This window comes from Prunus dulcis, chromosome 2 (assembly GCF_902201215.1).
Source record: "Prunus dulcis chromosome 2, ALMONDv2, whole genome shotgun sequence".
NCBI classification, from domain to species: Eukaryota; Viridiplantae; Streptophyta; class Magnoliopsida; order Rosales; family Rosaceae; genus Prunus; species Prunus dulcis.
In genome coordinates, this window is record NC_047651.1 from 17,690,775 (window position 1) to 17,718,184 (window position 27,410).

At 35.7% G+C, this 27,410-nt stretch overlaps 5 protein-coding genes across 11 annotated transcripts; 3 read left to right on the forward strand and 2 right to left on the reverse strand.

Moving 5' to 3' along the window:
• Nucleotides 1–1,283: 1,283 nt before the first annotated feature.
• LOC117617308 (probable E3 ubiquitin-protein ligase RHB1A) lies at nt 1,284–4,279 on the reverse strand. 5 transcript variants are annotated; one of them, XR_004584322.1, is made up of 6 exons: nt 4,111–4,255; nt 3,046–3,171; nt 2,464–2,836; nt 2,199–2,308; nt 1,657–1,849; nt 1,284–1,561 (listed from the first exon to the last, which is right to left on the reverse strand). XR_004584322.1 is itself a non-coding variant. In XM_034346638.1 (5 exons), the coding sequence occupies exons 2-5, from the start codon at nt 3,112–3,114 to the stop codon at nt 1,817–1,819; spliced, it is 585 nt and encodes a 194-aa protein (XP_034202529.1). In that variant the 5' UTR covers nt 3,115–3,171; nt 4,111–4,279; the 3' UTR covers nt 1,284–1,816. The 5 variants fall into 5 exon arrangements, 3 of the variants coding, with proteins under 3 accessions (XP_034202529.1, XP_034202531.1, XP_034202530.1); XR_004584321.1 differs by having other exon boundaries at nt 1,284–1,565; XM_034346638.1 differs by having other exon boundaries at nt 1,284–1,849; nt 4,111–4,279.
• A 1,889-nt stretch (nt 4,280–6,168) lies between these two features.
• On the forward strand, nt 6,169–8,242 carry LOC117617301 (pentatricopeptide repeat-containing protein At2g46050, mitochondrial). The gene has a single exon (XM_034346631.1). It carries the CDS (start codon nt 6,184–6,186, stop codon nt 8,086–8,088), a length of 1,905 nt encoding a protein of 634 aa, XP_034202522.1. The 5' UTR covers nt 6,169–6,183; the 3' UTR covers nt 8,089–8,242.
• Nucleotides 8,243–10,080: 1,838 nt separating this feature from the next.
• Nucleotides 10,081–12,830, forward strand: LOC117617303 (calmodulin-binding receptor-like cytoplasmic kinase 2). Its single transcript, XM_034346633.1, has 6 exons — nt 10,081–10,440; nt 10,932–11,176; nt 11,264–11,432; nt 11,573–11,662; nt 11,766–12,067; nt 12,202–12,830. Exons 1-6 carry the CDS (start codon nt 10,185–10,187, stop codon nt 12,448–12,450), a joined length of 1,311 nt encoding a protein of 436 aa, XP_034202524.1. The 5' UTR covers nt 10,081–10,184; the 3' UTR covers nt 12,451–12,830.
• Nucleotides 12,831–13,039: 209 nt separating this feature from the next.
• LOC117617300 lies at nt 13,040–21,117 on the reverse strand. Of its 3 annotated transcripts, XM_034346629.1 has the most exons (15): nt 20,748–21,115; nt 20,229–20,287; nt 19,867–19,972; nt 19,199–19,308; nt 18,938–19,006; nt 17,493–18,107; nt 16,643–17,063; nt 16,495–16,609; nt 16,250–16,314; nt 15,837–15,916; nt 15,358–15,462; nt 14,494–14,633; nt 14,294–14,422; nt 13,681–13,833; nt 13,040–13,571 (listed from the first exon to the last, which is right to left on the reverse strand). In XM_034346629.1, exons 1-15 carry the CDS (start codon nt 20,929–20,931, stop codon nt 13,424–13,426), a joined length of 2,499 nt encoding a protein of 832 aa, XP_034202520.1. In that variant the 5' UTR covers nt 20,932–21,115; the 3' UTR covers nt 13,040–13,423. The 3 variants fall into 3 exon arrangements, with proteins under 3 accessions (XP_034202520.1, XP_034202519.1, XP_034202521.1); XM_034346628.1 differs by having other exon boundaries at nt 16,495–17,063; nt 20,748–21,116; XM_034346630.1 differs by lacking the exon at nt 13,040–13,571 and having other exon boundaries at nt 13,728–13,833; nt 14,343–14,422; nt 16,495–17,063; nt 20,748–21,117.
• A 1,906-nt stretch (nt 21,118–23,023) lies between these two features.
• On the forward strand, nt 23,024–25,617 carry LOC117617306 (syntaxin-71-like). Its single transcript, XM_034346636.1, has 9 exons — nt 23,024–23,195; nt 23,476–23,601; nt 23,938–24,103; nt 24,205–24,290; nt 24,536–24,604; nt 24,698–24,742; nt 24,904–24,966; nt 25,088–25,164; nt 25,331–25,617. Exons 1-9 carry the CDS (start codon nt 23,037–23,039, stop codon nt 25,341–25,343), a joined length of 804 nt encoding a protein of 267 aa, XP_034202527.1. The 5' UTR covers nt 23,024–23,036; the 3' UTR covers nt 25,344–25,617.
• Nucleotides 25,618–27,410: the final 1,793 nt, after the last annotated feature.

The following is a 27,410-nucleotide window of genomic DNA, read 5'->3' on the forward strand; positions in this document are numbered from 1 at the left end:
CTAAATAGGAAAGATGAAGGGTAGTTAAATTCATGTGGTCTTTTTTTTATTATAAAAATAATTCATTTGGTTTTTTCAAATTTTATAAATATTATGATATAAATTTTTTAAAATTATAAGTGAAAATCTTGATTATAGAAAAATTCATAAATAAAATCATATAAGTCATTACATTCTACTTAAATTCACTAGACTTTTTTATTCCTAAATAGTCTTTTAAAATTTCAATTGAATACACCTATGAGGAACTATGTTTAAGAATTTCATAAAATGTAGTTCATAGGAACACATCGAATATAATATTCTTATTTCTATAAACATCATCATAATTTTATTTTTAAGGGGTTGAATAGTAGTACTGCTGATCTCTATAACTATAGGATAAAACTTACGAAATTCAATAATAATAAAATGATTTATTTTATATTAATGATGAGAATTATCGACTAGCCCTTAATTTAATGGTACTGAATTTCTCAATATTAAAAAAGGTTCAAATTCAAGCCACCTCCATAGTTGATTTTGAAAAGATAAGAATAATGATGGTGTACTTGTATATTAGGGTACAAGGACATTGACTAGTGGACAACACTCCTTGTTTTCACAAGAACCTAAGTGTTTGGTGGCTTAGAATGTGTTAGATACAAACTTCTAAATTGTAGTGCATCAATCTAAGTACTTGTATCTTAGGAATGGTGACATGAGGGTCAATGGTGCTCAAACAACACGCACTTTGCTACCCAAGAAGGATTCGAAATGTTTCCCTTTGTGAAAACAAGAGGCTCAACATGTGCTTCTCTTGCATCCCACAAGCTCAACTTCTGCAATTTATACATATATAATATATAAAAAAGAACACATGCAATGAGATGAGACCCACACTTATAAATTCAAGGGCTTAGCTCTTCCATTCTTGGAAGACGAACTTGACAATATTTAAACCAAAATAAAGTCGACATAGACCCAGAAAGAAAGCCCCACTAACCTAATTGATTGAGTTTTACAGTAATGGTAGGGGGGATGTTAGAATACAACTGGTTCATACAATCGCACACCATCAGCAAAAAAAAAAACAAAAACAAAAACAAAAAAACCAAAAGAAAAAGAATCCAAATTGGTTGCTGAGTTGTGATTTTCTATTTAATTTTTGTTTTGCTTTTCTTGCTCTGTTTACTTTGAGGAATAGTTTAGTTTCCAGTGATCCCCAGTATCCATAAAATCAATTTTCTAGCAAATATTTTAGGACTCAATTTCCTGATCATTGGATGATTTCATATATGAAATGAAACAACTTTGCCAAATCAAATCCACCCAAAATGTAACAGAGATGTGATTTACAGATTAGAATCCAAGGGCTGCAGTGAGTGTATAAATCAAATTCTGCAGCAGATAACAACAAATGACAACAGAATGATTCCTACAACAAACTAAGAGATCTGTACAAAAAGAGTTGTAGCAAACCAACACAACTTTGAAGATGGCACTGGCATTCATTTTTCTGGTTTCCATTGGATGGCTTTGTTCTTAACTTCTCGATTGCTCCACTTTAGAATCCAGAGACCTGTCTGAGAATTGGAAATCAAGCTCTAAACAAAGAGAGAGACTTTACCAACAACTGACCAAACAAAACAGCTAACATAAGAGATCCAGTTCAACCTCCAATTTGAGAATGACCAGATTAAAAAATGAATCTGCAGGACACCCATCCCCTGCAGGTTTCGAAACAAACAGCTACTGTCCATCCAGAGTCTACTGAGTTGGCAATCTCTGACTTCAAGCAGCAAATAAACTTTGATTTTAAAAGAGCACTAATTAGCTACAAACTAAAGCTATGGTCAATCCCCAGTTCCTGAAACATCAGAAAAGGAGAAATTTTCATTTACAAGCATAAGGGATTTAAAAAAACATAGACAAATCAGTCAGAGATCTGATTACTTAATAATTATCACCTAGGGTTCATCCAGTCACCAATACCTAGGCTCGCCATAGAAACAGTGACATTTCCAGTCATTCCACCAAAAAACTGAGGTGCTTCAGTATTTTTCACTCTTTTTCTTACTTATTTTTTGGTGAAATAACTTCCTGTGCAAGCATTGTTAACAGATGAATCCCAAGGATACTGTCCAGTACAACACACTCCTTGCCATGACAAAATATTTATCTGATAAATGAATATATCACTTGTTTCAAAGGCAAACCTGATCACATATAGGACAGGCATCACTTCTTTCCATCCACTCAAGAATACAACAGAGGTGATAGTGGTGCTCGCATTTTGTGATAAATTTTGGATTCTCTGTTTCATAGTCTGCATGTGAAGATACAAGCTTAAAGCATTAGCTACCTGCGGTCTAAAATAGCAAAAATGATGCAGAAATGGACTTTTCTTTGTTTCCTATAATCAAGACAAAAAGAATCATACAACATAAGAATTAGTTCCCTGAGCTACTGATGGCACAGCACCTTCAAGACAAATGGGGCAGACATCCTCGTCTTCTTTTGCTAAAACATGAGGTTCATTTGATTTTGAAAGTTCTAACTTCTTTGGTGAGGTATTCAAAGAATTTTCTTGAACTTTGCAGTCTGATTCCCCAAGATCTCCACAAGTAGCTGATGTATCAAAACTACTGCAGCTGATTGTTTCCCTGACAGAATCAGAATCTGTTGATCGTGAACATCCAAAGACCATATCATATGGCAAAGGTGGAGGAGGGGGTCTGTAAGTGTCTGGTGTTGATGCTTCCAGATCCCAATGAACCAGGAGTCCTGCACTGAGTGCAGAGGCTGCGACATCATGAGATCTTAAGGACTCTTGCTCTTCCAAAACTGGTGGACACTGAAGAAAAGAGTTTTAAAAAGAGAATGAAATCTTAATACGCATAATAGACCACAATTTGATTAGGAGAAACAAGCACAATTTTCCACTCTCCTAATATTATGTGATACAATTATTTCCACTATGAGTCCTAAACAGTCAGCCACACAATGATGAGCAAACTATAATATGTAACAAAAAGAGAAGTTGGAGTGAGAAGATATACGGACATAGAAATACACAGGTGCTCCGTGCAGTTGCATATGAGCTTTTCTGGAAGAACAACAACAACCTCCCATTCTCTGCAGTTATTACTGTTATGCACCCAAAACCATCCAATATTGGGGCATAGCTTCCTGTTATTTGGCATCATAGGCGACTGGAGAGTCAAATGCTATAGATTCAAAAGAACTAATATGTTCCTATGAGTTAAGGAGATTATATACTACAAAACTAAAATGATATTATGTTACTAAAACCGAAAAAAAGTCACAACAAAGTGCTTAAACATATTTAATAACCCTCAAAAGAGGTAAGAAGAAGACATAAGAGTTGACAGATAGAAAATACGGCCACAAACAGGCAGAAAAATATCGTAAAGAAGTCAGCAGCAAAATTATAGACAGAGGAACCAAATCCAGCCAACAAAATAGAAGCTACACCCATGATGCTATCATTCCAGAAATCTCATGCTATGAATTACAGCAATAGAAACCATGATAGATATGAAATTTCGAAGCATGTGTACTTGAAATTAGTGCTGGTGTTGCACTTCGAATTAAAATCCTCAAAACATATTCCATTCTTTGATGTTACATATACAATCACCTAACTTATAGTATTTCCAGCAGAGAACAAAAATTTGACCTGTAGACAGAATCCTCAATACCTTTCCTTTGCTAAAATGAATAATACAAACAGATAGCCGGTGAAAGCTTCTTAAACTCCAAATACTCATACAACTTTTAACTCTTCCAATGCTATCCGACTCAACAAAACTTTATCCAAAGAGAAAAGCAAAGACAACGTGAGTGCCTTGACAGAGAAACCGCTCAAAATAGAAACAACCCACAAAAGAAGAAGAATAAGAAAAAAGGCAGAAAATAGCAAACAAGAAACCCAATTGAATAAAAATTGCAAGTGAGGAGCCAAACCCAATAATCCAATCACTACCCAGAAGCAATTTTCACCAAATTTATGGAACAAGAACAACAAAATGAGTTCTTGTACACAAAAACAACCACAACCAACTAATCGATTGCTGAAATGTTAACCGAAAGAGCAAAGCTTTTTACCTTTGGAAATTGAAAAGATATTTGTTCTTCAGAAAGAAGCCCCGTCGGTGAAAGAAAAAGAAGAATCCTTTTTGGCTATTGTGGGTTTGGCCTTTGCCTCTTTTGGGTTTGTATGTGTGTGGCTTTCTGCCTTTGCACAGTAAGCCCTCCACTCATATGAGTCATATCCCTCTCACGTAGGCTTGATGCCGATGGTGTGGCTGTTTAGTACACGTCTGCTATTCGTCTAATTATATTTAATTAGTCATCTTAAGATTAGCAACTTTAATTCATGCATTGTTCTTGCAAGTAAGCTAAGCTTTATGGTTGGTTATGGATTTGAAATATGACGTAGATCGGTTCTTGACAAAAATGACAAACTTCATTAATTCAAACTCCCCAACTCTAATTTTCTTGTTGGATCACTTAATTTGTCACCTAACTCAAATTAAATACATTTTGAATTTACCAACACAAAATATAAAGAAAACAATACAGCATGATAACTTTGGGTTTAAACACTTTGTATGATTTATATTTCATAATCTTTAGGAGTTTGTTGTAGTTTGTTTTAAGTTTTGGTTGTTTTTTTAATTTAGTTTTGGTTTTCAATACAATTTTGCCCTTACGCAGCGGAGCTGTATTGCATGTTTGAGTACATATTTTTATGATTGCTGAATCCAATATTTTAGTCATTCTTGAGTTGTGCGTGATTCTCTCCAGATCAATTCAACATGTTGTTGCATTTTTTCATTAGAGAAGATTTACTCGTATTCGGCGTATTTTCACTTTGTACTTTTGTTTTATTAATCAATAAAAACTATCACTTATTCTTTGAAAAAAAAAAATTTGAATGAATTCTTAGAAAAATATAGATTTTGTTAATTATTTTGTCAATATCAAATATCAAGTTATTGGTTTTTTAAAAAATAATAATAATAATCTCAGGGTGCACTGTAGAAGAATGCCTATATGTGCTTTTCAGCTTCAGGCGTATCCAACTGACCTTTCTCGGCCTCTAGGCTAAGATAAAGTGTATCCAACTGAAAGTTGGCGGTAGTGTCGACTGATTTGACACAATTATTAAAGAATTAGAAAATTCAACAAAAACATAAAATAAAATAAAATAATACAATACAAATTGCCTCACTTAATTGATTGTGTCAATGGCTCAACCAATAATTTGCGTTGTTCTAGTTGGCTATCATATTGTAAAACGAAAGACTTAAAACCAAATTTCACTTTATCTTCATACTAGCCAAATCATAAAAATTAATCATATGATTCTTCTATTATCCACACAATACCAAATTAAAACTTTAAATAGTCATTTTATTTCACATAATCTATATATATAAAGTAAAAGACAGAGAATGGTGAAACATTCAAAATACCAAAAAATGCCCTTAGTTAATCCAAACATTAAGAATTAAATGAAGATAATATGGTAAATTCATACTTTTTCATATTAGAAAAATTAAAATTTAAAAAAAAATCAAATAATGAATTCTATTTTTATGGAACACAACTACCCATTATCTTTTTTAATTCTAAAAAAAATTATTATTTTTTAATTAAAAAAAATCTCTCACAAGCGCGAAAGCGCGTGTGGATAGACTAATATCAATTAAGCATATTTTATGTGTCAAAATCGAGTTATTCATGTTTGACACGTTTTAGAAGTCATAAACCAAAATGAAGTTACATAATGAATACATTACATTATTGGTTATGGTAGTTTGACCAATTTTGGTCCCCATATGTGATAGTCATATATTGTCACATTAAATCTATCAATTCATGTTACGGAATTTACAAGTCTGTATGGAACTTACGATATAGATTTGATTACTAGCCAAACTAAACTATATGATTAAAATTGTCAAAATGAAAATGACCAAGTAATCAAGATGAAAAGTCAGTCAAACTAATTAGACCAAAAAAGTAATTCATCCCCTAAAAAATCTATTAGCAATTTCATATGAAATAAATAAATAAATAAAAACCCATGTAGCAATTCTATCAAACAAACCTGTAACCCTTCCCGCTAGTATTTGATCAAAAAGGCGTCAAAAGAAACCCAACTGTCATGCTATGCTCTCTAAATGTCGCTCATCTTCAATCCCCGCCGTCCATTTCAAACGACCGTTGCCTTTCCCGCTAACCCATCGTCCAGTTTCATTTCAAACCAATACAAACGCCCCAAACCACGCCGACCCATTTCATCAAACGAGCTCATCTTTCTCTCCCAGTCGACTCGGAGCCTTCACGCAAGTTCCCGAGTCGACCCACTTCAATGACCCTCACTCGGCCCATTCCTTCTGCTCCAATGCCCTCAAGGTTTCAGCCAAAATGGGTTTTCTTCGTGAGGCAAAACAACTACATGGGCATGTTGTAAAGTTGGGGTTGTATAATGTGCAGTCCTTGCAAATTCAAATTTTGAACGTATACGTCAAATGCAAGGATTTCAATAATGCACAGAGACTGTTTGGTGAAATGCGTAAGAGAAATGTGGTTGCTTGGAACACCTTGATTTCTGGGCTTGTCAACTGTTGGGGTAACTATGAGTCGAAGTTGTATCTGGGTTTTTCTTACTTTAGGAGGATGTTGTTAGAAGCAGTTGGTCCGGATGATATAACATTTAATGGTTTGTTCCGTGTTTGCGTCGATTTAAATGATGTTGAGATTGGTAGACAATTGCATTGTTTTGTCGTAAAATTGGGATTTGGTTTATATTGCTTTGTGGGTAGTGCTCTTGTTGATTTATATGCAAAGCATGGTTTAGTTGAAGATGCAAGGTGTGCTTTTGATTTTGTATTGTACAGAGATTTGGTTCTGTGGAATGTGATGGTGTATTGCTATGCTTCAAATTCTTTGGCCAAAGGGGCTTTTGGGGTCTTCAATCTGATGAGGTTGGAAGGTGTTAAGGGGGATGAGTTTACGTTTAGTAGCCTGCTAAGTTCGTGCCGTACTTTGGGTTCTTGTAAACCGGGAAAGCAGATTCATGGGATTATTATAAGAGAGGCTTTTGATTCAGATGTTCTAGTTTCCAGCGCACTTGTTGATATGTATGCGAAGAATGATGACATAGGTGATGCTTGGAAGGCTTTTGATGCAATGTCCATCAGGAATGTCATTTCGTGGACCACTATAATCGTGGGCTATGGACTACATGGAAAAGAGAAGGAGGCTATAGGACTTCTGCGCGAAATGTTTCGAGAACATTTGTATCCTGATGAGTTAACTCTGGCTAGCATTGTTAGCTCATGTGGCAATGTATTATCTGCCAGTGAACTTATGCAAGTTCATGCTTACATGGTGAAGTTTGGGTTTCATTTCTTCTCATCAATTGCAAATTCTCTTATAACTGCGTACTCCAAATGTGGTAGTATTTCTAGTGCGTCTAAATGTTTCAACTTGGTTGTTGAGCCTGATCTAGTTACATGGACTTCACTGATATGTGCTTATGCATTTCACGGCCTTGCCGAAGAAGCTACGGAGGTTTTTGAGAAAATGTTAGCTTATGACATAATGCCGGATCAAATTGCTTTTCTTGCGGTTCTTTCTGCTTGTAGCCATGGAGGGTTGATACAGAAGGGGCTTCATTACTTTAAACTAATGTGTAATGACTATCAAATTTTTCCAGATTCAGAACATTATACCTGTCTCATTGACCTTCTTGGGCGAGCTGGTCTTCTAGAAGAGGCTTTCATGGCTTTGACCTCAATGCCAATCGAACCTGATCCAAGCGCCTTGGGAGCATTCATGGGGGCGTGCAAAGTCCATGGAAACATAGAACTAGCAAAATGGGCAGCAGAAAAGCTTTTTGCATTGGAGCCAAACAAGCCTGTGAATTATACTCTCATGTCTAACATCTACTCTTCTCAAGGTCATTGGGGTGACGTCTCAAGAGTACGGAATATGATGAGACACAGTTGTGATTATAAAGCTCCAGGCTGTTCAGAGATCCCCTTGGTCGGAGGTTTGCTGGTTATGTGAAATTCTTAACATCTGATACACTCTTTCCAAACTCATCTCATTGTTAATATTTTATTTATTTATTTTGTTTTTGTTTTTAATTTTCTGTTGTTTATTTATTTATTTACTTTATGTAAGAATTTATTTTAATTTTATGTATGAGAACTCGTGATAAAATTGGTAGATTTGTAGAAACACCTCAATTAGAACCTGAAGTTGTTTTTGTTTTTGAAAATTTTCTTTTTGACTTAGGATGGCTGAAAATTATGAAAACAATGAACTAATTCTTCAAATTGAAGATAATCATAGTGTTCATAATGAAAATGATGATGCTATGAATATACACTATGATAATCCACCTGTTAGAACATTACATGATTATTTGCATCCTACTCAAAGAAGTGTGCCATCTTATATTATCTTTCCTATGAATGATAATAATTTTAATTTTAAACCGGATATGATTCAATTGTTACCAAGTTTTATGGGTATGGAGTCTCCCCATAAAATATAACTAAAGCAGAAATTTAGAGAGGAAGAAGAAAAAAACTCAAGAAGTTGTGGAGCTTTTGGTGTCTTTTTTCCTTCTACGGCAACATCTACATTTATAGAGAATGAGAATTGCTCCGGTTGCAACATTTGCAACTTGCTCTGATTAAACTATTATTCCACCTTGCCACCAAGCCAATTGCCATCAAATGCTTCCTTTGTTTATTTCTTCTAGTGCTTGCGGATTCCTCCATATCTTCATCTTTGTTTATGTAAATTTCCTTCCTTCATCATCATTGCCTCATGGATAAGTTGAAGTTATTTAATTCGCCGTTATCATATTATCTTTGAGTGTCACACTCTTTGACATGATTAAAGTTAATAAAATAACATTAAACCAATTTTGACCAATTAAAAATATAATTGCACAAGATTATTTAATTACCCATTATATTTGCTTTGAAATTAAATGTTACACTCTCATGTCTAACATCTACTCTTCTCAAGGTCATCGGGGTGACGTCTCAAGAGTACGGAAGATGATGAGGCACAGTTGTGATTATAAAGCTCCGGACTGTACTGGGTGGAGATCGGCGGCGGCATTTGTACATTTGTTCCAGGTGATGAATCCCACCCACAAGCACCAGAGGGTTGTTGCTCAGGCTGATGAAGGAGAGAAGTTTATATCTCTGATGCAGTAGTGCTGTATAATTCTGAATCACCGACATCTGTGTGTTAGAAAATCATACCATTTTTGCCTGATTGTTGGGCAGTCACATCATTTCACCCCATATAATGTGTCTAATTCTATCAGTATCAACCCAAAATAAATTATAATTTGATTAAGCTGTCTTCTTCCTAATAAAAGAGAATGTTGGTTGGAAGGGTTTCCTTGAACTTCTGGCAATCCTCAACAAACTGCAGAATTCTGTCCTTGAAATTCACCCTCTTGGTGTTGTTGGATTGATATACTTGATTAACTTCTAATCAAAGTGTTAGTAACTTGATCTTTCTTCGTACAAATTAATCTATACTCTAGATACAGAGAATAATGGATCTGTCTATTTATAACAACTACAACCGCATCTTCCATAAATACGAATTTGTACGGTGAAATTTCCTAACAAAGAAAATACTTTGTTACATCAATTATGTACTACGATTGTGACTACACTGTCATCATATCTATCAATTATGATTTGTAATTTTGTTGGGTAGGAGTTGTGCACAAAATAATGCATTTGCTCATATCCGAGACAAGCATGTTTGGTAATTACAATTTACATGTTACATAAATATAATCTGTCGGCCAATGTTTTTACACCGACTTGTTCAAACTGTAACCACAGAAATAGAAGCAAAATTTTCATTTAAAAATAAATTTTTTATAAATAAAAAATAAAATCGACATTAATTGGAAAATGTCCAATTATTTTCATGGTCCTGCTCCTTAACACGCGTGACCTCAACGGCGCATGTTAGCCTCACGGGTCTTTTGAAAAATCAAAGTCTTCTCGTCTCCCTCTTTCTCTCTCTCTAAACTTTCACAGCTCACAACTAACCGCCATTTCTACGTCTACGTACCTCTCTCTCTCTCTCTCTCTCTCTCTCTCTCTCTCTCTAACTAAATGAGCCGAAACCCGTCGTACGGACGCCGGCGCCCTAGCTCCGATTCGCGGAGCACACCGGACCGGTTTCCTTACTCGCCGTCGCCGAGCTCGCCCTACTCCGTCGCCTCAACCGAAAGGAAGTCAGGCTCCGGCCGGGGCGTGGTCGCAGTCGCCGCCCGCTCCGTCGCTGGAGTCTTCGTCTCATGCTTCACTCCACCGGAGACCAAGAGTTCCGTGAGCTCCGCTGATTCTGCAGAGTTCAGAGCTCCCTCTGGTATTCCATTTCTGTAATTCTGTATTTTGACGAGTTTTAGCTGAGTTTGGGAAAAAGTAGAGACTTTTTGAAGATTCTGAGTCACGATCTGGTACTAAAACTTGCTTTTCTTTTCTGGGTTGTGTTTGATTGCTGACAAACATTGTGGAAAAAGGAAAGAAAAATGAAATTTTAGAAATTTCATGTCTCTTCGTGAAGATAATTATCATTAGACTGAGTTTAAAATGGACGTTTCATTTGGTCCTCATGATTTTTCAAACTTTATATATGTTAAATTCTTGAATAGCGGTTTTCCTTTAATTCACAACATTTTCTCAGCAACCAAACAACGCAAACGGCGATTATGGATTATTTTTCGAAAATGCTTCACAGACGGCGGCGATTATAGAAGTTGTTAATGGAATTACAGTGACCAGTTAACCTTTTTTTTTTATTTGCCTTTATTATTTTTGTATTATGTCGTAGACTGAACAACTTAGTTAATTTCTTAGTATTTTCGGATGCTTCGGGAGCTGGGAGTGAGAGAAGACGTAGTTCAAGTCGTGGCGTCTATGCCAATTCAAACAACTCGAAGCATGAGAGAGAGCCTGGGAATGTAAAGTTCACCATGGAAGAAATAAACAAGGCCACAAAGAACTTCTCTCCCTCTTTCAAGATTGGACAAGGTGGTTTTGGGATAGTTTATAAGGGGAGACTGGAAGATGGGACCTTTGTTGCAATCAAACGTGCTAAAAAGGTTGGGTAGAAGTTATTTACACTAATTTAATTTCTGATCTTATGATTATTATATGGCTAACAAGTACGCGGTTACCTTTGTTTGCAGAGTGTATATGACAAGCATTTGGGTGTGGAATTCCAAAGTGAAATTAGAATGCTGGCACAGGTGGAACATTTGAATTTGGTCAAGTTCTATGGGTATGTGGAGGATGAAGATGAAAAAGTTGTTGTTGTTGAGTATGTTCCTAATGGAACCCTCAGAGAACATTTGGATTGTAAGTTCCGTTTGTGTACCCTCTCTCTCTCCCTCTCCCTTTGTCTATACCCATGTACATAAGAGCATGTGTCTCTGTGCACTTTTCCTCATTGAAGCATGTCCTTGAGCGCCTGAAATGTGATGCAAGGCATAATGCAGGTATGCGTGGCGACATTCTTGACCTCGCAGCACGGCTTGACATTGCAATTGATGTGGCCCATGCCGTCACCTATCTTCATATGTACACAGGTAAGACTCTGGTAGAAGCACAGAAAATAAAAGTTCTGCTCTAAGAGTTATAGAATTTGTGTGAGGGGGAACTAACTGGACCATGCTTGGGTTTCCTTCACAGATCATCCTATCATTCATAGAGACATAAAGTCTTCCAACATTCTCCTAACAGAAAACTTCAGGGCCAAGGTAGCTGACTTTGGTTTTGCTAGGCTTGCCGCTGATAGCGATTCAGGTGCTACCCATGTTTCTACTCAAGTTAAAGGAACCGCTGGCTACTTGGACCCAGAGTACCTGAGAACCTATCAACTTACAGATAAGAGTGATGTTTACTCATTTGGTGTACTAATGGTTGAACTAGTTACAGGCAGGCGTCCCATTGAACCAAAACGGGAAATCAAGGAACGGGTAACTGCAAAATGGGTGCGAACTCCTTATCTTTTTCACTCTTTAATCACATTACTTAACTTTCATAAAAAATTCTTTTTTCATTTAAGATCCCTTCCACATACCAACCTACAGGAGAATGTAAAGCGTGACTCGGGTTGGTTTTGCAGGCTATGAAGAAGTTTACTGACGGAGATGCTCTTTCAATTTTGGATCCTAGGCTTGAACAGACTGCGGCAAATAATTTAGCCATTGAAAAGATTCTTGAACTGGCCTTACAATGCTTGGCTCCACGCCGACAGAGTCGGCCTAGCATGAGGAGATGCGCAGAGATCCTCTGGAACATCCGTAAGGATTACAGAGAGGTGGCACCTCCAATCTTCCGTTCATTTTCATCTCGTTCGCAAATGAGCGCTTAAACATGACAAGAGTGAGAGCCTGAGGACTCCCCATGGAATGTAAAGGTTTACCAGTTATGGGAAAACCAAGAGGCTTGGGTTTTACAAAGAAGAAGCATACAGTAAATGGATGAGCAAGTTGAGTAGGAAGCCAAATAAGTTCTTGAAAAATAGTTATGAAGCCGTGACTTTGAAACAAAAAAAACACAATCAGCTTATTTTGATACCCAAGGCAATTTGTTAGGTTTGGTTTGTGCATAGAACAGCCAGATCAATAGGAAATCCTGATTTCGAGTGTATTTTGGTTTATTGCTTTTGTCTAAGGTATTGAAAACGATATGAGTGTATTCTTTTAATTAGGGCCAAATATTTTTTTTAATTTACTGTCTTTTTCTTTGTCACCATCTCTTCCAATTTCTTAGAAGTTGTGGTTTGTGTTGTTTTATACAATCTTTTGGTCCACATGGCCATGCAAGACGACTCATTCAGGCGGTGACAATCAGAAGAGTTTCAGGAAGACTTATTCTAAATTGACAAAGCAAAAGCCAAGTCAAAAAGACTTATTCTGAACTGCTCTGTCTTCATAAAAGATCTAAAAAAGAAATAGTCATTTGGGAAATATACCTTTTTTATAATAGCGTGACCAAAAATCGCTCTCATGTTTGTCATTCATGTAATAATTTTCCACCCAGGGCCTACAATAACATTTCTCATCTGCCCCCAAACTTATACTACGGCCTATGTACACAGAAAGATATTCACAAACCAACCATCTCCCAAAACATTTTACCAAGAAAGAAAATGGGGGCCAGAATTTCATGAAAAGCAAATGCCTTTTAATTGGTTCTCAAGAAAATTGCTTCAGGGATGCAATCGGACAAAGTCTTCATCTCTTTGCAGCAAATTCTCACCTTTTTCTATAAACAACAAAAATATAATTTCTTTTCTCTATAACCTTAACTCTGCAAAAATGCTCTTACTATTCTTCTGCTTTTTATTGTCCTCTTGGAAATGAATCCTGTCGAGTCAACTCATAGGCTCCATTCGGGAGTGTTTGATTCTCCGTATCTACCGTACTTGCAGTACTTGCTTTTGAGCAAAGGAAGAAGAAGGAAGATGTATATATTGTGATATGCCAAATGCTGCAGATCATTTTATGCACCAATCATGAGAGACAGAGAGAGAGAGAGAGAGAGAGAGAGAGAGAGAGAGAGAGAGAGAGAGAGAGAGAGAGATTTTCATTATATGTACCTGTGCCAAACCCAGTAGCTTTCACTGCTCTCCAGTATCCAACTAATTACTGCCATGGCTAATGCAGTTACACCTGCAAGTACAAAGCCCCAACGAAATCTTCTAACAATCGTCTTAAAAAGATTCTTGAGCCACCCCCTAACTGCTTGCATCCTGTGTAATCCTTGGTAGTTTAGAAAACGAAGTGGAATAGATAATCACAACTACAAAATTGGCACCACAAAATTTCTATTATACTTAAGGGCAAAGGGGTATCCGCAACTTATCCAGTATGGCTATTAAACTCAAACGGGGTTTGAGCTCATTGAAGATGCCTGCTCAGTCCATGCTAATTCAAAATAACATCTAAATGTTGGAAGGATTGCTTTTATTATAATTCTTCAGTCATAAATTGACAGTGAGGTATATCATATGTGTGCACAAAATTTATGGCATTGGTCGTTTAAAAATGAAATGTAAGTAGTAGAGAAAAAGAAACTTATTCCACAAATCAAAGTAATGTACTTAACAAAAGTCTTGAGGGTTTATTTTTTAATGTATTGATTGCATATTTAGCTGAAATAGATAAATTTTCTTGGCAATGCTTAATGATTGATATAGTTAAGAAACCCACCTCTCATGCATATTTAAGGAGAATCTGATCGAAAAGGAAAATGACCTACACTTGGTTGACAATTCTACCAGCCATCCAATAAGAAGAGCCACGGTGCCAATTGCCATTACAAGAATAATGTTGGCTGGCCTGCAAAGTTCAACATGGTTAGATGCATGATTTAAAATGCACTGAATCTTATGTCCATCAACCGAAGGTACCTGGTGGCCTTAGTATATGCCATAAGGGCAGTAAGGATTGCAACGGCTGTGTGTACTGCTCTCTTAAGACCTTCATCGAGTGTACCTAGGTACACAAATGTGCTCACTACAGCCATGAACGAAAGCCAGAAGTCCATGAACTGAAAATTCAAGATAACTAATCAATATTATTCTAACTACAAACAATAAGAGAGAGAGAGAGAATTCATACTGTGGCAACTAAGCATCATGGGGTGAGAGAGCGAGAGAGAGCTTTAGCACAATGTAAATTACTGCTTAATAATACGGATCTCTCTCTATCACACGAAAAAACCCATCTCTTAAACGATTGAACACTAACTTCAAATACCCCTACGCATTTGCCATTATTTTGCATATTCTGTTCTCATTGTTTATTCTATTTTACTAGTGTCTTCACAAGTTTGTAACACCAAATCTTTGAGAATATTATCTTTCTATAATATGTAAAACAAATGTTTGACTCGGGGTGGGCACAATTTCGGGTCAACCCAACCAAACCGACCGACCAGATTATAAGAGGTTGGGTTGGCCTTATAATGAGAGGTCTTGGGTCCAAGAAATCATAAACCGCTATATATGAGTTGGGTTGGGGTTAGGACCAAAACCTAGGGATGGGCACAATTTTGAGTTAACCTAACCTAACCGCCCAACCCGATCACAAGAGGGTTGGGTTGGTTTGGGTTGGCCTCGTAATGAGCGGGTCTTGGATCCAGGAAATCACAAACCGATATGTTTGGGTTAGGTTGCCGGTTGAGGCAAAAACCGACCCAACCCAACCCATGCCCACCCCTAGGTTTGACCATAATTATATCTTTAAGAAGGAAAAGAGAGAAAGAAGTGCACCTGTAAAACTCCAAAGCCCAGAGGACACCAGGTTCCCACATCACATGCATGATATATTCCACTTGCAATTCCGCTAGATGTAAATATTATCCACTCTGCCAATGCCTATATATAGAAATCATGGTCTCCTTGTCAAAAGAAAAGAAAAAAAGGATTCCAGTTGGATAAGTAGTTGAGGTTCAATTATCAAAGAGTTGGTACAAATACAAGAAACCTACCCTGGTATATCACGAAAAAAAATAAAAAATTACTGAACCTACTTGAGTTTTCATAATCACTAGACCTCTCTGTAGTTTTTCAAATATAAGAATTCACTCTCGTTGGTATCAGTTCAAACTCCTTTTAAGATAATCTAATGGGAAAAGCTGTTCACTTCCAGGAGTATTTCTTATATAAGCCAAAGTATATTATTGCTTTTTGTTTCAAGAAGTCTTTAGTTATTGTGAATCAAATTCAAAGATAAGTTACAAGAGCATTACCTTCTGTCGAAGGGCCCAGAAGGCAGGAAGTGCTGCCGCAGCATTCGACGCAATAAGAAAAATTGATTGCCATACGTGCCCTATGCCAATTTTCAGCCAGAGAAATAGGTAAAAGAACAATTGTTGAGCATAATACTGACTCGTGGAACTAGTTTGCAATGTGATTAATATCTATGTTAAATAAAATAAAACAACTTCAAAGTCTTTTTTTTTCTTTTTCTAAGTATTGTCTCACGTAGCTAAGAACTATGGAAAGTTAACACAGCACTGAAGTAGTTTGATCGATCAATGGAGGGCATTCATCGAGTCCGGAGGGCAACAAAAGTTAACAAAAAGTCAACGAAGGGAAACAAAAATCAACAAACACCAGTTGCCTAGACAACAAATTCATATAAATTTGACATAATACATACCATGATGTGATACAAGTTCAATGCTACAGTCAAAGCCTCCATGGTCTCGATCACATGAGCAGTAGCTGCGAGAAAAAAAAAAATTATGTTACCAAATCATACTGATCATAGTGACTCTGGAAAGATTACAAATCTAGGTGTCAGCTATCTCTCCAACAAAGAAATTTAAAACAAAGACATTCGAAAAAATTAAATTTAAACATAGTAGATAAGAAAAAAACATAAGGGTAGGGTTGAACATAAACCTGTATGTTGTTAATCCACTAACATCTAAGCTAGTATCGCATCTCCCATGTGAGGAGCATCGTCTTGGGCATCTTTCAAGGGAAATAGACATGGTAGTCTGAAATTTGGACACACCACTGGTGGTGGTAGTCTGAAATTTGGACACACCACTGGTGGTGTTGAGATGCCTTAGTCCAAAACCCCAAGTACCTTCTCTAATATACAAAATGTAAAAATCAACTTTGTTTTCACTTGAATTATACAAGTTGAAAAACATGGAGCCAACACTACTGCTTGTCTTGTTGGCAAAATAATAGTCCCAGCTAGTAAGAGATGGTAATCCGCCAAATCTAGCATATATTTCATAATTAATTTTTGCATCTGACGCTAATCGAATGTGGATATTTCCTCCAGCTGCACCACGAGGAATGTCCAAAATAAAGTAAGTCCATGTTTCGTCTGGTTCTCCATGAAGCGAAGAATTGGTTAAAAGCGAATCAAGAGGAAAATTGGCTGAATCAGGAGACACTTTTTCACTGACAGGTAAATAATAGGATTCAAAGTAGCCTGAACCTTTCCTCAGAGCCGTCTGCAGACAACCATTTTCAGATTGTCAATAAATAATTCCTGCCAATAGGTTTCTTGAAGCATCAAGATAAAGATAAAATACTGCAGCAATTAATCTATTTGTAAACTCTCTTTAAAGAGAAACTAACATGAATAAGAAAATCTAAATTACATAAATTCATCTAATATGGCAACATGCAGAATGTTCTTTGAAACCCATTTTCAAAACATTGTTCAAAGTAGCCTGAACCTTGGCCAAAAAAAAAAAAAAAGTATTGCCATGTTATCGATACATTATTGACAATATCAACACAAAATACATCCAAAGGTCGGATGTCCTCCTCAGAAAATTTCTGTATTGTGGAATCAAACAAACAATCTGGTACTTTAAAGAAATTAATATTTTCCAGAACTTTCGCATAAGCAGAAACACATTTATCAGCAAACTCACCTGAAGGTTGTACATTTCCCTTGTACAATTTGCTCCAGCCTTTCCCACTGGACATTCAAGCAGTTTTGATTCCATGGAGTAGCAAACTTTCATGTCAGTATCTGAACTCCCTCCAAGTTCTTTTGAGAGGTTGACAGGCAAAATAGTAATGTACCAGCGACCAACCTTTGGAAAGTGTATGACTATTGGGGATTTGTTTATATTACTGGAATAGTCATTCACAGTTTCTGAAGGTATTGCACCATGCCGTGCAAAACAAATTAAATTAATACCACTGGCATTCTTGGTTTTATTCGATGATGTTTCATTTAACCAAACATCCATTGCAACAATTTTTAACTCTTGTGATACTCCAACTACATCCAAAGAGTAGAATTTTGGCTCTCCATCTCTATGACAAGAAGTGTCAAAATTGTTTTTGCACGAAATCACATATTCAATTGTCTGGTTGTAAAAATCAGCTTCTGAAGAATTGTCTGCAGGACTGTAGCTGTCAGATAGAGCACAAGAAAGTGGGTTAATTGTCTGATTGCAGTCTGGGCCCCACATGGTTAGGGTTGTACATCCTTCCACAGTGATGTTGGCACTGAAGGAGTAAGCTGGAGCGCGATTAATCTGCAATTTTAGCATCAGACTTAATTAAGTATTCAAATTAATGTAAGTTTCATAATTATACAATACCCTTCACTGAAAAACAGAAAGAAATAGATAAACTAGAAAAGAAAAACCAAAACTACATTCTATTAGGATTGCTTGGAACTGGCATCTGCAGAGACAGGTTCATCTTTCAGATATCAACTTTAAGAAATAGTTTGTGGACTTTCCTTCATTTCACTGCCAATGCAACAAAAAGTTGCACTTGAGCAGATTCTAATGCCTTCTATGGGGTACCAAAATACAGCTCCTATTAACTCAACATGAACAACCACTCAGATTCCAATGGCTTCTATGCAGAGGCAGGTTAACCTTTCAGATATCAACTTCAAGATATAGTTTTTGGACTTTCCTTCATTTCATTACCAATGGAACAAAAAGTTGCACTTGAGCAGATTCTAATGCCTTCTATGGGGTACCAAAAATACAGCTCCTATTAACTCAACATGAACAACCACTCAATTAGCTTCAACTTCTGAAGTGGTTTTGTTTTTCACACAATTTTCATTTTTGAGCATGAATACCATGCACATTTCCCTATTACCTGTACATCACGATGTTGATATTTATATAATAAACAAAAGAAAAGAAAGAAAAATTATCGGCCCTTTTCATCTTCCAATAACACGCATTTTGCTTCTTATATTATTTTGATGAGAGATGGGATCAACATAACTACAGACTTCCCAAAAGACATAGCATAAAACAAAACAAATGTAAAACATAAAGTGGTAGATATCAGAAACAAGTCATAAAAATAATGTAAAAAATCTAAGGATAATAAAATATACCATCTTTGATTGTGTCCTTGTAGGTCCAATGCCATTGAAAAGACCAAAATACCAAACTCCTGGAGAAATCTGAACAACAGTTTCGTAAGACCCACAAAATTTTTTTTTTTTTTTTTTGGGTATATAGAAAATAAATTTTTTACCAAAAACAAGAAAAGAATCATGAACTAACTACCGAATTGTTCCATCAGCATATTCCCTCTCCAATATTATATATTTAACTTATGATACAAAGAATAAGTAAAGGAATTGACGATAGACCTGCTCATTTGTCAACTTCACTGTAAAATTTTTTTGCATGGGATAGCACTGCTCTGAACTCTGAAGAGCTTCTATTCCCTTAAATGAACCATTGGAATGGGGAACTAGAACTGCCATAGTAGAATATCCATTCAATAATCTTTTCAATCATAATTCAAGTAGGATGCACAACTGAAAATCTAAATGCATCTAAACTAAAAACCAGTAGTTTGCAACAGTCAAACAGATCGTTTAAGTATACCAGCTGTTATTAATTGATTAAGCAGATGCAGTCATGTTAAGTAATAGTTGAGAAACAATGTCGGGTGCATGAATTGTAGCTGATTAACCAGAGACATGTGACCAAAGCATATAAAGTACTAGAAAGGAACCATTTTGTCATAATGACTCAGCAAGTAGAACCTTTGGGAATTCGTAATGCCAATTCGATGAAAAGGAAATTAATCATGGCAGACTTGACTCTCTTGAGGTATAGCTATATGTCAAGTTAAGCTCTCGTGGAATACTTTTGACATGCATGTTGATCAGAAATGTTATTACGGGATACAAAGCACTAGATCGAGCACAAAGTCAAAGAAGTATGCATATGGATGGAGACTATGGAGTAATATTTGTCCACACACACTTCAGTTTAATCCAACCCTTTATCTAAATCCAGGTGAGATTACCTGAATCCATTAGTGAACTGTTAACATCCGGCAGCGGGGGGCTACCATCTCTGAAGCAAATCAATGGCAACGTACTTTTAGGAACCTTTGCTATGTCTCCAGTAGCCTGAGAGTAGTATGAACCATGAGCAAGGATGCAAAGTAATCAAAATGTATTAAATGATAATTTTGATGGATCTAGAGGCTTGTTTCATAGCAAAACTCCAATTTCATTAATACAATGTAACAGTGAAAAAGTAAAGTGCGTTATGAATAGAAAAGCAATTGGGGAAAAAATAAATCCAGAAAACAACTTTCATTTGGGAATCAACTTTCACAAAAGGAGAAGTGGAAGATTTAAACCCTGATAAACATATACTTACACGGTGTACGTCCGAGTTCATCGCCACTGACATTGACGAGAACCATGGTGGCAATTCAACTAGAACAAGGCAAAACATGAAAACCAGTAAGATATTGTGCAATTAACGATTAGATATTGGATGCTGAGTTTAAAATAAAACTGCCATTTAAACAAATCACTCATCACATGATAATCGACATACAAATAAAATACTGAAATAAGCTTGCTTGTGATTCAACCAATCCCAAGCCAAGAACCAGAAAGATATATTTTCCAGACTTGGTTTCAAACATGATCACAGAAAAAGTTAAGAACTTTTCAAACAAAACAATCTCAAAACTAGAAACATAGTATAATTTAACAACAGTAAAACCAAAATCAATGCACTTATAAAAATTCCCACAACTCTTCAAATAAATAAAAATTCAACATTTTGATTACGACCCATCGAATATTAAACCCCATACTCCTTCCCAAACCATATAAGAACCAAATGAATCAAAGTTCTAAAAGGGTTATTGAAAAGCTACTCATTCACCTCTAATATAGCGGAACCCAGAGGGCCCAATGGTGGTTGGTGGGTAGCTAAAGCTGGAGACAGTGAAGCTATTGTACGGACCCAGTTCGCCATATGAACAACAACGGCTAATGAAGCATAAAAAACACACAAAAAGTCTGAGATTCAAATAGGAAGAGGAACAAAGAATCGAATTCGAAGCCATAGAGCTTCTGATTCTTGGAAGAGACGGGCTTATTGTTTATTAAGAGTACTTATATTCAAATACTTTAGTATAGTAAATTAGCGGTCGTTTAAATGGTAAATTGAGGGAGATTTGTGAGTGGACGCCTTTGACTTGTGCAAGTCTTAGTCATCCATGGCTACCGGTCTGTTTTTATTTTCAGTCTTCTTTCTTTCCTAAAGTTTTTGGACGGTGAGGTGAAATAACCAAACGCTATAAATTAGCGTTATAGAATTTTTTGTCCTTAATTGTCAAAATAAAAAGATTTTATTGTCCTTACTAATTAGAAGGTGTGAGTATAGTTATTAAGGGCTCGTTTGAAAGTAATTTTAAATAAGTTAGAATCACTAATGGAGCGTATTTCTCCATATATCACTTCAAGTGATTTTGGATGCGTTTGTGATCTTTGTATATCCAAAACCACTCCCAAACAAATTTAAATTCATTATTTAAATTGTTGATGTGGGTTATTTTCTTATCTAAAATAATATAGAGAAAATAAATTTTGCCCCATAAAAATTAAATAGTTTTTAATCTAATAGTACTTATATATTTGTTTGAGGAGATTTCAAACTCTATGTTATAGAACAAAAAAAAATTGTTTCGTAATTAATTTCTAAAATGTAAAATATTAATATGTATCCAAACAAATTGTTTAGTTGATGATAAATTTAGTGAGACTAGCCTTATGGTTTCTTTCAACAAATAATTGAGTTTGTACTTTCCAAAAAAAAAATTTTGAGTGTGCAATAATAAAGTAGGTATGCATAATAAAGATAATCTTCTTCTAATTTCGGTAAATAATCAAAGATGTGTTATTTTATTACAATAATAATAAGTGGTTACAAATGCACGTCAAAATCACAAGATCGTAGAAATAAAAAAAAGAGGACACGCACTTGAATTCAGCCGTCGGATAGAGAAATAGACACCACACATGGAGTGCATCTATAAAACTCGAAATAAATAGTATGCTTAATTGGAATTTTGTGACGCGTGCTAAGAGATAATTGGTTACTCTCTAAAGAGCAAAGGATGGTATGATTTATTAGTAAAGCTCTTGTGATGCATGCTTTTCCCATTATACTTTTCCAACTGTGTGGTCTTTTTTCTCATGTATGCTTAAGTTTTTATTTTAACACACATAGTATAAACTTTTTTTTATATGGAAGAGCGATAGTGTTTTATTGATTGATAGGAGGATACGCAACTAGTATAAAAACGGGACTATGTCGTTGAGAATTATGCGAGTTTCTCTACACATGCAGACTCATTCATTGGTCTAACTAAATAGCTTATCCACTCAACCACAAAGACGAAAAGTATGTAAAATATGTGCAATCAAAATAAACTTTAAATGGGATTATATGTGTCCCACTCCAACCATTCATTGGTCTAACTGAATAGCTTACCCATACCACCTTAGTAAAGATTGTTCCACTCCAACCAAAACAACTCACAAGATAAACACAATCTTTTTCTCCCACCATTGTCAAATTTATGATCCTACCCTGCCTCTCACAGTATCCCCTCACTTGTTGGTTATATGATTAATTTATTATGATAGGAGCGTTATATACATTGTAAAACACATAATAGTTTCCCAATATTAATAACGACCAACAAATGCAAAAATTTATTGACTGCGATGATCACATTGTTACATAGTATTTTTCCAAAAATGGTATCAAGACTGTCTGTAGACAGTACATCACACAAGTACACTTGTCAGAATCGTACATAAGAATCTTCAAACAAACTTCAAGACAAAAAAAAAAAAAAAAAAAAACTCACACAACATTGTGCTCTGTGCGTTAAAATCTCCGCCCCTAAGCTAGGAATAAAAATACTCAATAAACAAAACAACCATGGCCCTCCACATCTAAATTCTCTCTCCTTGTCTTTTTTACGTTTTCTTTTTTGGTTCTCTCTCTCTTTCATTTCTGAGATCAAAACGGTCAAACATTAGAACTTCACACAAAGACACAGGCAGAGGCTCTGTTTTGTTGGTCTCCCTCCAAAGAAAACCCACAACAACAACAACAAAGTCGCAGAGTTGAGAGAGAGAGAGAGAGAGAGAGAGAGAGATGAGTATGATCGATTTGATCACGAGGGTTGATGCAATATGCAAGAAATACGACAAGTACGACATAGATAAGCAGAGGGAGCTCAACAATGTTTCTGGGGACGATGGATTTGCTCGTCTATACGGTGCCGTCGAGGCTGACCTCGAAACAGCTTTACAGGTCTCATTCTCTGTCCTCTTCTTTTCTCTTCTTTTTTTTCGTAACAAAATATGCATTGTCTCTGGCTGGCTGCTGAGAAAGCTGAAAGAAAGAAAGAGAAAATAAATGGAAATTGAAAATATAATCCCATGTTTCATGTATGTTGAGGTTTGCAGTTTTAGTCAACTCTGAGAAGTGAAGCTTTTTTTTTTATCCCACAAATTTTCTCTGTGTTTAGTTAAACTGGAGCTTTATGTTTGGATTAGTATGACTTATGTGTATAATTCGTTGGTATTGTAAGAAATCGGAGATGGTATCAACCGAGAAGAACAGGGCTACTGCTGTTGCTATGAATGCCGAGATTCGACGGACAAAGGCTCGTTTGCTTGAGGAGCTCCCCAAACTGCGAAGACTTGCCCCTAAAAAGGTTTGATGATCCTTTCTCATTTTGTTATTGACGAAATGCTTGTGTCTTTGTTTGATTGTTCAAATAGGTTTCTTTACTTAATTTTTTTGCTTGGTTTTCAAGAAATTTCGCAACTTGCTATTAGTTTTTGATCCAAAATATTCTTTTTGGCTTGAGATTAATTACTTGGTGCGGTTGTCACTCGCATTGTTTGGTTAGAAAGTTTGCGTATCATACAAACTAAAGACTGAAATCTTTTCAATTGTGCTATTAGGGTTGCATTTTGCGGTTAATTTTAGACTTAGCATATTTTGGTCTGCTGATACTTTAAGAATTACAAACGTTAATCATGCATAGGTGAAAGGGCTTTCGAAAGAAGACCTTGTTGCTCGGAGCGATTTAGTTACTGTACTGAAGGAGAGGATAGAAGCAATACCAGATGGATCCACAAGTGGAGCTAAACAAACTGGTGGGTGGACAGATTCAGCCCCATACGCAGGAATCAAAATTGATTCGACTTCAGGTAATCAATCAGTCTAGGTTTTTACTATTGTTTCCGTACGGATTAGAGGCTAATTAAACCATTTTTAACTTATTTTAATGCCTTCACCTAATTTGAATCAGATGGGAGATATGATACTGAGTACTTTCAACACACTGAGGAGTCGGATCGCTTTAGGCAGGAGTTTGAAATGCGAAGAATGAAACAGGCAAGTATCTGTCATTAAAATTAAAAATCTTGTTTGAGGAAATTGAAATTCTCATTCTAATTCACATGCTTAACAAGGGGGGTGGAATGCAAGCTCCTGCTGTAATTTTTTATTTTTTATTTTTTTAAATTGCACCATTTGGTTGAAGAACTCTCAATGCAATAGGGCTTTGGAATTTTTTGGTCATTTTTGTTCAACTTGGTGCTGAAAATCCTTACATGGGAGATCAATTTGACTTCATACAGGATCAAGGTTTAGATGTTATAGCAGAAGGATTGGACACATTGAAAAATATGGCCGGTGACTTGAATGAGGTTAGTTCATACCATTAACCAGTCACTTTTTATTTTTATTTATTTATTTATTTTTAATGGTGATTGTTTTAATTATATATATTTTCTGTACAGGAAATAGATAGGCAAGTTCCCTTGATGGATGAAATTGATGATAAGGTAAATCCTCTGTCTTTTAATTTTCTTTTCTTTTTTTCTGGATGAGGTGTTTTTTTCGTTCCGATTCATCATAGAGATATCGTTATTTTGTTCCGATTTGTCATAACATTATAAGATCATCCTTTAAAATCTCTATTTTAATTACGTTGAAATCATTCCAGGTTGACAGGGCAAATGCTGACCTTAAAAATACTAATGTGAGACTCAAGGATACCATAATCAAGGTAAATATGCATTGTGCATTTTTGTAATTCAATTTTGACGGGAAGCAAGGAAAGCTTTGGTTGAGCAAAACACCCCTCTTTCTGCCTTTCACCTCTTCACACCCTTACAATTTTGTTTCAGCTGAGGTCCAGCCGGAACTTCTGCATCGATATCACCCTCCTGATTCTAATTTTAGGAATTGCAGCCTATTTGTACAAGTAAGTTTGATCTGTTTGCTGCATTAAACATTACGAGTCTGTCCAGGTTTTTTTAATTGCATCGATACCGTCTTCCTGTCTTACATTTCTCAGTATGTAGCCTAGAACCACAGAAAACCAAACTAAAAAATTATGTGATTTTTATATTTATGCTTCTCTGTTGCAGTGTCTTGAAGTGAATTAGGTGATCCAGCAACTATTTCCAGGAGTTCTCTACTTCAGTTATTACGGATAAGAGAACCGTATATGAAGATTTCATCTCATACGGCTCAAACAGAAATACCCAAATACTAGTTCTAACGGATATGTGTGTAATAGAAAGTCTGAAATTTCTTGCCCATTTATTTTGGAATAATCCTTTCAGGAGGGACAATTTTAGAGGTTATATCAATGTGTGGCGTGACGTTTCTATGTGTATATGAGCTTCCCTCGTCCAATTTTATATCAATGATACTTGACCCCAACTTTATACGTTTCCTTAAATAATCAGTCCTAGCAAAACATTGCAAAGGAATGCCATTTGGAAGGGTACAATTTTACTTGAAAAATTCATGTAAACACCCAATACATTAACCTTTTGTTTTTGTTTTTGTTTTTGTTTTTTGTTTTCCAACATGACATTTTATACAAAAATCCGAATATCTCCAAGGAAGTATGCAAATAAAATAGGCAAAATTGTACTATAACAACCTAGGTGGCATGTTGCCTACCGCCTCATGAAAAAAGTTAGTTACTCCAAGGGACTAGGCAATGCAAGTCTACAAATCATTATTATATTATTTATTTTTATCTTTATATTTACTATTATATTTTATAGAAAGTAGGTGAGAGATTAGAGATGATATTATATTATAAAAAGCAAGTAAGGCCCAATATACCTCTTCACTTTGAAGTAGGCAATATTACCTTGTTGATGAGAAGTATGTATATTTTGACTATCCAATTGCCTTTTTATTTGGAGCATGAAAATGCTGATGTGGCAGGGCAAATGAGGTTTGCCTACTCTTTTGCCTCTTCCTTTGGAGATGCTTAAAGGGAGTATGCAAATGAAATAAGCAAAATTGTACTATAACAACCTAGGTGGCATGTCGCCGACGCATTTGCCTCATGAAAAATATTGATCACTCCAAAGGACTAGGCAATGCAAGTGTACAAATCATTATTATATTTATATATAAAAATTGGTAAAGAGAGGCCTAAGCCCAAACAACACTTATATTATTTATTTTTATCTTTTACATTTACTATTATATATATATATTGATAAGAAAAAGGAAAATTACAAACAAAAACCATGTGGGCACACGGGCCCAAAGAGAGTATGTGAGAGAGTGAAGATGCTATTTTATTATAAAAAACAAGTAGGGCCTAATATTACCTCTTCACTTTGAAGAAAGCAATATTGCCTTATAGGAGAGAGTATGTATATTTTGCCTACCCATTTGCCTCTTCCCTTGGAGCATGAAAATACTTATATGGCAAGGCAAATGAGATTTGCCTATTCATTTGCCTCTTCCCTTGGAGATGCTCTTAGAGAGACTGTTTGGAGAGAAAATTCACAACTAATCACTAGTCATTTTCTAATTTGTTGTTAAAAAATTGAAACACACTAAAAACTAATTAGAAAATGACAAGTGGCTAGGTGAGAGTTTTTCTCGTCAAGTAGGGCCTAATATTACCTCTTCACTTTGAAGAAAGCAATATTGCCTTATAGGAGAGAGTATGTATATTTTGCCTACCCATTTGCCTCTTCCCTTGGAGCATGAAAATACTTATATGGCAAGGCAAATGAGATTTGCCTATTCATTTGCCTCTTCCCTTGGAGATGCTCTTAGAGAGCCTGTTTGGAGAGAAAATTCACAACTAATCACTAGTCATTTTCTAATTTGTTGTTAAAAAATTGAAACACACTAAAAACTAATTAGAAAATGACAAGTGGCTAGGTGAGAGTTTTTCTCGTCAAGTAGGCGCTTAAGAATTTTTGTATAAAATGTCACTATAAAAAATCTATTAATTTATTGGTACCCAACTTAAAAAATAATAGTGATATGATATCACGAGGAATTTATTGATCAATAAACAAGTTTTTTTTTCTTTTTTCAAACGAATAAACAAATGCTTGATCTTCCAAAGACTAGCTAGTGGTTGTATTATCATAAAATTGATCCTAAAAAAAAATTGTTGCCTAGCTGTAAATGCACGTGTCGATCAGTAGGGCTGTTCATTAAGCCCAAGCACTTCAGGCC